Genomic DNA, 11,421 nt, shown 5'->3' on the forward strand with positions numbered 1-11,421 from the left:
TTCTGGTGTGTAAGTGTGTCTGAAGTAAAGAGATATTTCTGAGGCTGTTTGATGTGCTGTTCCTCTGTGTTTCAGGGTTCCTCACACTGGATGCTAGACGTTTCTCCTTCAATGCTCCCAGACGCTTCTAGTGTTTGATTCAAGGATATTTTCAGGGTATTTCTCCAATTATACATCACATACAACTCATAAAACAGCACAACTGCCAATTCTCCTCTTCAAAGCAAGACACTCAGGGTAAAACATGTACTAATACACATGATCATTCTTCCCCAGTTGATTTATGATATTAAGAACTGCACAAATTTTATTATTAGAAGTTTTCTGAGATTTTATGTGTACAAACGAGACAATATTATATGATATGTATTTGTTAATCATTAAAAATCTTCTTCTTTTCAAAACTTCTTTCATGGCTACTGATTTCTTTTCCTCCTGGCATCTCTGTGGGAGTTTTAATGTTTTTTATTTGTTTTGTTTTTGTTTTTACCATGTTTGTAAGAATTAAATGTTGTATAAGTCAGTGTGAATGACATATGAAAGTTCTGGTGTACATAAGTGATGCTGAAGTGAAGAAACAAACTCTTAAAGACAAATACAAGCAATTCAAATCTACAGATGCAAATACATAAAGTGCAATAAAACAAATACTTAAATGTTTTTGGGTATTTTGTCTCTACACTAGTCTCAAACAGGACTTCATCCAAAACCTAAAAAATGACCAATCAAAAAAAAAAAAAAAAAAAAAACGAAGCAAAAGAAAAAAAATAGTAAATTGTAAATTTTACAAATTATTATAAAGAAACAGCAAGTCACACATTGAATTAAACATGAAATACCGAAATAGTATTTTCTTGCAAGAAATAATAATAAATACTAATCATCTGTATTTGAAAAATATTTTTTACAGTGTTTCAGAAAGACAAACTAAGCATTATTCCATGTGTTCGTATCCTGCACTGCCTCCTGCTGGTCATCTCTGATCTTCACCATCAGATGCAGCTGCACATCTTTAATATCTGATCAAACTGTAGTTGTTAGAGGATTCCCACAGAAATCAGAGAGATGGACACAAGGTTGAGTCTGGCTGAGTCCAGTGAAGCAGCTGAAGCAGCAGGACGAGAGATTTCAGCAGATCTTCATCTTCATGAGCGTCAGGAGTTTCTGTGCTCTGCTGCATTATTGTACAGGAAGTACAGTCAGGCTGCACAGACGACACACACTGATGCACTGCAGCACCGAGCGTGTTCAACACACACACACACACACACACACACCTGTCTGTCTCCTCTGTTTCATTCTTTTTGTTCTCTCTATTTTGTTGGATTCTCACACAACACACAACAGTCTAAACTGAGATACTTTCACACTTGGGTTTAATGTTCTCAGACTCTCTCTCTCTCTCACACACACACACACACACACCCTAAACAGGAAATAAAGCGAGATGTAAATGAGGTATGTTAGAGGAAGAGGTTGTGCATTCTAGAGTGTGACGGAGTGTGTGTCAGTTTTCCTGCAGCAGTGAACACACACACACATGCACACAAACACACACACATGATCTGTGCGCCGCTGTGTGTGTTTATGTAATGATGGACGTCCTGGAGATCTCCACACGAAACCCTCAGGATGACTTTGAGATTCTGCTGCGGGTCGGTGGAGGAACGTATGGAGAAGTTTATAAGGTACCTTCCTCAGTCTGATTCACAGGGGTTTGTACGAGGAGTGTGTGTGTGTGTTTCAGGTCTTGGCTGATGTGTTTGTTGGTATTTAGAACAAAAGTTATGCATCTCAGTTCAACTACTGTATTTTAATAGTTTTGTGCTGTTTCTGGTAATTCCACTTTTTCGTGTGATATGAACCAGAAATGGAACAGAAACACTCAACCTGTTAATCATATTTCGTTTGTTTCCTGTCTGCCTGTCTTTCATTTTGAAGGCTGTACTGATCCTCTGTCTAAAAATGTGTGTATCTCTTTTCACACTGACTCAGAGGTGTGTGTGTGTGTGTGTGTGTGTGTGTGTGTGTGTCTGCTTAACCATAATGTGGGAACAAATATGTACCCAGAAGTGAGCAAAACCTGACAAAACCTCTTGAAACTCTTTTGGGGACGTTAAAGCAGTATATAAAAGAACTGAAGTCCCCATTTAGAGAGTTGATGTGTTTGTAGACTACAAAAAAATGATTTGCTTGTGTAGTATTCATGTCTTATTTCCAAGTACAAATATATACATATCTTAAATCATGATACATTTACTTGAGAAACAAAAGTTTTTGCTTAAAACAAGAACAAATATCTGCCAATGGGGCAAGAAGAAAATGGCCTAATGCAGTGAGAACTTGAGTGAGTGAAACTTTTTTGTGCTTAAGTACAATTGTATTTGATTTGAAAGAAAACAAGACTTAAATGTTGTCAATCTGTATCTCGGGTAAAAACATTTTGATTTAAGTATGTTAAGATATTTGAACTATAGAAACCAAGACAATAATACAGAAAAGGGACATCATTTTTGCACACACACACACACATATATATATACATATATATATATACAGTTGGGACAAATGTCTAAACTGTTTTTCAAATGCATGTTTCTTTCATTGCATTTGTTACATTAATGCATCTACAAAACGTTTTCTGTGAAGGTTAGGCTGAAGCATTTATCATTTGATAAAAACAGTTTTAAGAGAGGTGTGTAAATGTGTGTGTTTGTAGCTAAACATATTCTGGGGACAAATTTGTACTCCGAAGTGAGTTAAATCTAACAAAACGTCCCAAAAACTCATTTGTTAGGATGTCCTCATTTGTAAAATGAGTATAAAACAAGTGTTTTTGTAAGAGGTTAGTGTGTGGGCAATGATTAGGTTACAGTATTTATAACTAACTATGTATAAAAAAAAAAATCTGACACAGTTTGGCCAAAAATGATGCTGTGTTCCCATTAAGACAGATACGTGCGTGTGTGTGTGTGTGTGTGTGTGTGTGTGTGTGTTCATGGGTCAAAGCGGCACATCCGGTGTAATGTCTCGGGCCTGTGAGCTCACTGTGAGATTGAACGGCTCAGATCTGAGGTCGCTGACGAATCATTAGAGAGCTGCGGTGTGTAACTGATCCCGCTCGTAGTCCTTCTCAGAATCAAAGGTGACTCTCCATCAGGTTCAGGCTGGTTTACTGTAAAGCACGGAGTGTGTGGTTGTGAATGCACCGTACGGCTGCTTCCTCTTTCCTCTCAACACTTGTGTGTGTCAATGTTTCACCTGTAGAGCTGATAAAACACTTCAGTGTGAGAACACATGGACCTACATGAAGAGCAAGCCTACCTGCAGCGTCTGTGCCGTTTTAGAGACTAAACATGAGTGCGTCTCATGCTTCACCATCATGTGTTTGGCAGAGGAGAGTCTGCAGTATGCAAATGAGGCCTGTCTTCCTCTCGGAGCCGCAGACATGCGCATCAGCATCAGTCTCTCTGACTGACCAAGAAAAGCAAAATACAAGATGACTACCTCAAAAACCACTCCAGCACAAAAGAAGACGTTTGGCAGAATGTTCACGCTTTACATACAGTACCGAGTGATCTTTTATACCCAAAATATACATCGTAAACAGTGAAGTTAAATTAAATCTATTTATGAAATTAAAAAAATGTAATTATTTAGATTCAACCTTCATATACAAAAGTATATTTTAAAATGTAGTTCAGGGAAAAGGCTACAGGAGATCAAAAACAGATTTATTATGATTCATTAGTGTTTTATAAACGTGTTCACACATATTATAGACAACAAATTCAGATTTGGATATAGATATAGATATATATCTTCCTATGGAGGCAGAATAATTGTTTAAATGCTATTTAAAGAAAATTATATATATATAATTATATATATACATATAAAAAAAAAACCCACATAGGTAGAAAATATATTTACATAAATATATTTAGAAATATATTTTAGCAAATATATTTTGGTATATTTTGAAATACATTTTTAAAATCTATTTGATTGTATTTTTTGCCTGTGCTGGATTATTAAAGTCTCATACGCCTCACACTCAGGTCTGATGAGCATTCACACGCTTCAACACGATGTTTGAGATTACTAAAGGTGAACCTGGTAAAACAGTTCTGCAGGGGAAAAATTTGACTGAAAATAGTAGTTGGCTGACAAATGAAATGTGACAGAATTATTTCTTAAAATAGAGTGCACTAGTCATCTGATGATTCTGTGGCACTAATGGAGCTCGAGCACAGCTTATTCACTTTCACTGTATGTAAAGCAACATGTTCAAGTACATTTGATTCAGTTCAGCCTGATCCAGTGATCCTACACGTGGCTTATTCATTCCTAATGTGTTCTGTTAAACAGCATTTTAACTACTATCATTTACTCATCAGATAACAAAGTTCATATTGTGTCTAGTTCATCTTTAAAACATCTGTCTCCTCTAAAGTGTGTCCATTGAATGCTTGAGATATTTTAAATTCTATACCTAACAACGTTTTATCTCAAGCTGGTCAAGAATTTGAGTGAATGTGTTTTCAAAAGCGTCACTCTTTACATCAGGATTGATGAAATCTGCAGATTTGTTAGTGACCCACAGAGCTTTAACGGCGTTCACATGACTTCAGAGAACCAGTCGAGCTCGTTCTGCAGCAGAAACCACCACATTCATCTGTTATCTTTCAGTCTGAACACACGCATGCGATAAAGTGTGAGATCAGTGTTTGTGTGAGGCCAGGAAGGGGCGGAGCTCTTCCTCAGCCCCGCCCCCATACAGGCTTCTGACCCGCCCACACTGAGACACACATTATATAAATACACACTCTAAAGGTCAGTTGTTAAGACACAAACACACACACACTATACACACACACACACAGCTATAAAGTTCATAAACACACATGTTGGTTCTCTCTTTCTGATATAATGATGTTTTCTGTCACCTTACAAATCAAAGATAAGGCTTCTTCCTGCGATTCAGTGCCTTCTGGCCATCATAAAATATAGGAAGTCAAACCATTTTTAAAATAACGTTCTGTATAATCACGGTAGGGAGATATAAGCATTTCTGAAATAAAATCTGTTAGGAACAAATGAACAACAGTTTAAAAGACTTATGATTTTGATGTATGATCATTGTGAACATCAACATCGAATGACCTTTTGTCCAGTTAAAAACTAAACTGGTAATAAATGATTATAATATCACATAGTTTTTTTAGATAGAGGATGTTTTTATTTACTTTTTATAGTAATACATCATTGATATGACACTAAATTATGTATATTTTTCTACTGACATTATTTTATTGTATTGTTTTCGTGTCGTCAAAACCTCAAAACACAAGGCCATCAGACACACACACATAACACATGAATACACACTTAATAAACAGTACACACTCACACACATCACACTGACAATGAAATGAGATTTGGATCTAATTTCGAATAAAGGCAGATGTGTGTCAGGAGTGTGTTCTTGTGCCAGGTGTTGTTCGCAGAGGAGAAATGCAGAAGTGAGAGCTGATGATAGTTATCTGTCTCTTGCTTCAGATGAACGGTTTATCAGCAGCAGAATCTGAACAGACTCCTGCATTTGTCCTGCGCACCTCTGTCTGTCTGTCTGCAGTCAAACAGCACAAATACATCTTCAAACCACATCCAGAAACGCTCTCAGCTCTCAGAGAAGACAAGAGCGTATTCAGACCGACGTCTGATGCTTGGAATGATTCACGTGTGAAGCAGCTTCACTGAATGATGATGGATTCGTGTGTGTGTGTGTGTGTGTGTCAGATCACGTCAGGAGCGGATCTCTGATCATCTTTCCACTCTTCGAGTCAGGCGTGTGTTTACAAGCGTTCAGTACGCTCCTGTGCTCGTGTTTGGTGTGAAAATGCAGAAGCTGTGGACTGTGGAGTTTATTTTGAGGACAAGACGTTTTAGTCTTTCTCACACCTTTTGTTCCTGGAAATTTCATTTATATTTTCTGTATTAGATTAGATTCAACTTTATTGTCACTGCACATGTAAGGTACAAGGCAACGAAATGCAGTTGGCATCTAACCAGAAGTGCAATAAGTACAGAATATACACGGTCTACAAGTATTATGGACATAAAGTATATGTATATGATTTAGGGTGCATTTCATGTCCATTGAAGAGAATTAAATATTTTCTTCAGAAATATCATATTTTATTAAATAAGATCATATATATAGCACTCTTTGACTGGAATTGTCTTTTAAATGACAGTTTTTGTGTAATTTGAGGTTAACCTCATCGGAATCGTGACCTGTCAGTCTGTACAGTTTGCACTTCTTTCAGTCTGTGATTCAGTAATGCATGGTGACGATGTCTGTGTGTGTTTTCAGGCTCGCAGTAAGCAGAATGGAGAGTTCGCAGCCATTAAAATCATCAAAATGGAGCCTGGTAAGATCTGAGTCTGACATACTGAGCCGTCTGTAGATGAAGCGCTGCTCACCGTCCGTCCGTCCGTCTGTCTTTCAGAGGATGATTTCTCTGTCATCCAGCAAGAGATCGTGATGGTGAAGAGCTGCACACACAGAAACATCGTGGCCTATCACGGCAGCTACATCAGGTCAGAGAGCATCAGTAAAACATGAGGGGGGTCTGCTGCTGTAACACGGGTGTCGTCTCATGTGGGTCACCTTTCTTTAGATTACTCTTCAGTTAGGTCTCGTAAACTGGAAAATCAGAATCCAACTCAGAGTCTCATATCTAGAAAAACACTGAGAGCTTGAGAACAAGTCTGACTCTGGAGAAACTCACAGACAGCAGATGAATGCAGGTGAATATGAGAGTAAACGTGTGTGTGTGTGTGTGTGTGTGTGTGCTGCAGGATGAATAAGCTGTGGATCTGTATGGAGTACTGCGGTGGAGGGTCTCTACAGGACATTTACCACGGTAAACAGAGCCTGTCGTCCCTCACACTGATGTTTCACGTGTGAAATTAGTTATTCATGAAAAAGATCTTCATCCTCGCTGCGTGTCACATCATAATCAAACTTCTCTTATTTAAATGAATTCAATCAGAAGATGCAGCGAGACTTTTACTGTCAATCATCTGCATCCAAATGATCTGTTGATCTAATTATTCTGTTCTAATATTTATTTTGATCTCATTAGATTTTTCTCATTCTACTGTGTATATTTTTATGTGTCTTAATCTAACTTTTATTAGTTTTAATATTTGTATTTATTTATACATTTGTTACACTGTTTCTCTAAAAACTCAAAAGCCTTTCTGTCTAAGCTTGTATTTATCTGCTATTTGGAATCATAATCAACAATTCAATAACGCACATGATGTCAGCTCAACACACTGTCTCTGATATTGTGTGTGTGTGTTCGAGTGTGTGTGTGTGTGTGTGTGTGTGTGTGTGTTCGAGTGTGTGTGTGTGTGTGTGTGTGTGTTTGTGTGTGTGTGTGTGTGTGTGAGAGTGAGTGTGAGTGTGTGTGTGTGTGTGTGTTCGAGTGTGTGTGTGTGTGTGTTCGAGTGTGTGTTTGTATGTGTTCGAGTGTGTGTGTGTGTGTTCGAGTGTGTGTTTGTATGTGTTCGAGTGTGTGTGTGTGTGTGTGTGTGTGTGTTCGAGTGTGTGTGTGTGTGTGTGTTCGAGTGTGTTTGTGTGTGTGTGTTCGAGTGTGTTCGAGTGTGTGTGTGTGTGTGTGTGTTCGAGTGTGTGTGTGTGTGTGTGTGTGTGTGTTCGAGTGTGTGTGTGTGTGTGTTCGAGTGTGTGTTTGTATGTGTTCGAGTGTGTGTGTGTTTGTATGTGTTCGAGTGTGTGTGTGTGTGTGTGTGTGTGTGTGTTCGAGTGTGTGTGTGTGTCTGTGTGTTCGAGTGTGTTTGTGTGTGTGTGTTCGAGTGTGTTCGAGTGTGTGTGTGTGTGTGTGTGTGTGTGTTTTAAGCCTGTGTTTTTAGAGTTTCTTCTTCACTAACAGTGTTGGGGGAAAGTTACTTTTCAAAGCCTGACTCCCAAAAAAATAACCGGTTGTGTTACATTGCTTTTGCGTTACTTTGTGTCCCCTTGACTGGGCTTGCTTATTTGTTTCTTAATCAGAAAAAACACTAAAGTTATATTTTTGCCAACTGTAAAGGCACCAAAAGTAAATGAATACTCTTCAGGCTGAAGGACAGGAGAGCTGTCAGTCAAAACATGAGAAAACAAAGAAACAAACTAACTCTGGTATTTGATTGTAAAATTTAAGAGTAATCCATCACTTGACTAGTTACTTGAGAAAAGTAATCTGATTACGTTCCCGAACCCTGTTGACTGAGACACATGAGGAGAGCTTGACCTGTCTGATCATCATCATCTGTCTCTGTGTTAGTGACCGGTCCTCTGTCCGAGCAGCAGATCGCTTACGTCTGTCGAGAGATGCTGCAGGTGACACACTCTTCACACTTCAAAACACACAGTTATAACACCACACACTTATTTTAAGACACGTGTGCTCTCTCTGTCAGGGTCTCGATTATCTTCACGGACAGAAGAAGATCCACCGAGACATCAAGGTAAAGTCCCTTCACACCCTTCAGTCGTCTCCGTCAGCGCTGTTTCAGTCGCTCACTCAGAGTTTGTGTTTTCCAGGGTGCAAATATTCTTCTGAATGATCATGGAGAAGTGAAACTGGGTTCGTAGAACGACTGAAAACCATTAAACCCTCAACACTCGGTCTGTGTGTGTGTGTGACTCTCCTCCGTCTCTTTCTCTCTGTTTCCAGCTGACTTTGGCATCTCGGCACAAATCACAGCCACGTTTGCCCGTCGAATGTCTTTCATTGGGACGCCGTATTGGTGAGATGAACCTCCTGATCAGTTTCTGGATCATTTTAGAGACTTCTGACTATAGCCGCACTCTAGATGACACGATATCCTCAGAACGTTTTTCTTACGTTCCCCTTATGTTATAAAAATGTTATTTCTGAGTGAACTTAATGTTCTCTTTTTCTCTTGTCGTTTTGCAAACATTATTGGAACATTACATTGGAACGTTCTGAAAGAAGTAGAAACATTTAAAAAACATTCGACGAACATCCAAGTAAAAGCATTCCATGAATGATGTATGAATAATTATGTGCTAACATTTAAGCACCTTGTTAGAGACCAGATAACTCTTAAAGTTACTGGAGGAACATTTCATAACGTTGAGAGAGTGTTGGGTTTGGATTAACACTAGGGTTAACGCCAAAGTCATGAGTTCAAGAAAGCTAAAAAAAATTGTATGCAATGTAAGGCACTTTGGATAAAAGAATCTGCCAAATGCAAACATACAAATTCAGTTTGCTCTCATATTTGGCTTCCTGATGGACTGATGCAGACCTGTGAACACCGATCTGGAGGTTGTGCTCATCCTGAGTGTGTGTTTGTCCTCAGGATGGCTCCAGAGGTGGCCGCGGTCGAGATTAAGGGTGGATATAATGAGCTGTGTGACATCTGGTCAGTGGGAATCACAGCGATTGAGCTCGCAGAACTACAGCCGCCTCTGTTCGATGTTCATCCTCTCAGGTACACACCACTGAACTGAATCAACGTCAAACTGATTTAAAGATGAATGAATAGTTCGTGTACACATGAGAATGATCTGAAAATGTTCTCACCCTCAGGTCATCAGAGATCAGGATGAGTGTGTTTCTTCATCAGGTTTGTAGAAATGTAGCACTGCATCAGTGTCTCATCAATGGATGCTCTGCAGTGAAAGGGTGCCGTCAGAATGAGAGTCTGATAAAAACATCACAATAATCCACAGCACTCCAGTCCATCAGTGAACATCTGGAGAAGACAAAAGATGAAACACATCCAGCATTAAGATGATTTTAACTCAAACACATAGAGTCTATAATCCATAATAACACTTCCTCCAGTGAAAAAGTGTTCTGGTCTGAATCAGGAGAGAAATCTGCACAGATCAAGCAGCGTTTAAACAGATCTAAACAAATATGTGTCTGGATTTTGATGTGAGAGACAACAGCAGATGCACTTTTTCACTGGAGGAAGTGTTATTATAGGTTATAGACTCTATGTGTTTGAGTTAAAATCATCTTAATGCTGGATGTGTTTCATCTTTTGTCTTCTCCAGACTGGAGTGCTGTGGATTATTGTAATGTTTTTATCAGCTGTTTGGACTCTCATTCTGACGGCACCCATTCACTGCAGAGCATCCCTTGACGAGACACTGATGCAATGCTACATTTCTCCAAACCTGATGAAGACACAAACTCATCCTGATCTCAGATGACCTGAGGGTGAACAGATTTTATGTCTGAACTATTCTAAGCTGCTTTGAAACAATCTGTACTGTATAAAGCGTCATGTAAATCTTGTTATATAAGACTTGTCTGAAGTGAAGCCTCACACTGATCATGCTTCTGTTTGTTCTCTGGTTTCTCAGAGTTTTGTTCCTCATGTCCAAGAGCGGCTATCAGCCTCCCAAACTCAAGGACAAATCCAAATGGTGAGAGACTGAGATGTTCTTTAGTAAAGCATCAGATTCTGAGCATCACTGACTGCTGATCTTATTTCAGGTCCAGCACATTCTACAACTTTGTGAAGTCCATGCTGGTCAGAAACCCAAAGAAGAGACCCAGCGCTAATAAGATGCTGATGGTACGTTTGCCAGCCGTGTGTATTGTGTTAACAAGTATGCATGTGTATGTGTTTAGCTGAACAAGGTCTCGTCTTGTTTCAGAATTCGTTCGTGACACAGCCGTCTTTGAGACAAGAGTTAACCCTCGAACTACTGGACAAACTCAGACACCCTGAGAAACTCAAAGAATGTTTACACACGGATGACGATGATTTGGAGGTAAGTACGCAAACACACACTTGTGGGACAAATAAATCTCATTCTCTCACTAAGTTCTCATAGACAGTAATGAGATTTCATAGACAGGCGAATGGACACCCAAATGTTTCTCCTGAAAAAACACCCTAGTGTCTCCTCTAGAGTTTCAATACAGATCTCAGCAATGTCTGACATCATGCTTTGATTTGTATAAGTATGCAGTTAAAAGTCAGAGATCTCAATTTGAACTTATAAAGACAGTCCCTTGTTTAGTTCCTGAATGAATCAGTGTTTTGAATCACTCTCTCTTTCTCTCTTTTCTCTGATCTCTCTCTCTCTTTTCTCTGATCTCTCTCTCTCTCTCTCTCTTTTCTCTGATCTCTCTCTCTCTTTCTCTCTTTTCTCTGATCTCTCTCTCTCTCTCTCTCTCTTTTCTCTGATCTCTCTCTCTCTCTCTCTCTGTCTCTCTCTCTCTCTCTTTTCTCTTTTCTCTGATCTCTCTCTCTCTCTCTCTCTCTCTCTCTCTCTCTCTCTCTTTTCTCTGATCTCTCTCTCTCTCTCTCTCTCTCTCTTTTCTCTGATCTCTCTCTCTCTCTCTCTCTTTCTCTGAA

The 11,421-nt window shown here is 39.1% G+C and overlaps 1 protein-coding gene across 1 annotated transcript; it reads left to right on the forward strand.

The window, feature by feature from the left end:
• Window positions 1–1,294: 1,294 nt before the first annotated feature.
• Window positions 1,295–10,831, forward strand: LOC132137542 (mitogen-activated protein kinase kinase kinase kinase 5-like; the record flags this gene model as incomplete). Its single annotated transcript, XM_059547587.1, has 12 exons — window positions 1,295–1,688; window positions 6,380–6,437; window positions 6,516–6,606; window positions 6,868–6,932; window positions 8,358–8,413; window positions 8,494–8,541; window positions 8,618–8,660; window positions 8,751–8,823; window positions 9,403–9,534; window positions 10,418–10,480; window positions 10,551–10,632; window positions 10,715–10,831. Coding segments are annotated over exons 1-12 (924 nt in total), but the record flags the coding sequence as incomplete, so codon positions are not given.
• Between the last annotated feature and the right edge of the window lie 590 nt (window positions 10,832–11,421).

This window comes from Carassius carassius, unplaced genomic scaffold (genome assembly GCF_963082965.1).
Source record: "Carassius carassius unplaced genomic scaffold, fCarCar2.1 SCAFFOLD_105, whole genome shotgun sequence".
Classification (NCBI taxonomy): domain Eukaryota; kingdom Metazoa; phylum Chordata; class Actinopteri; order Cypriniformes; family Cyprinidae; genus Carassius; species Carassius carassius.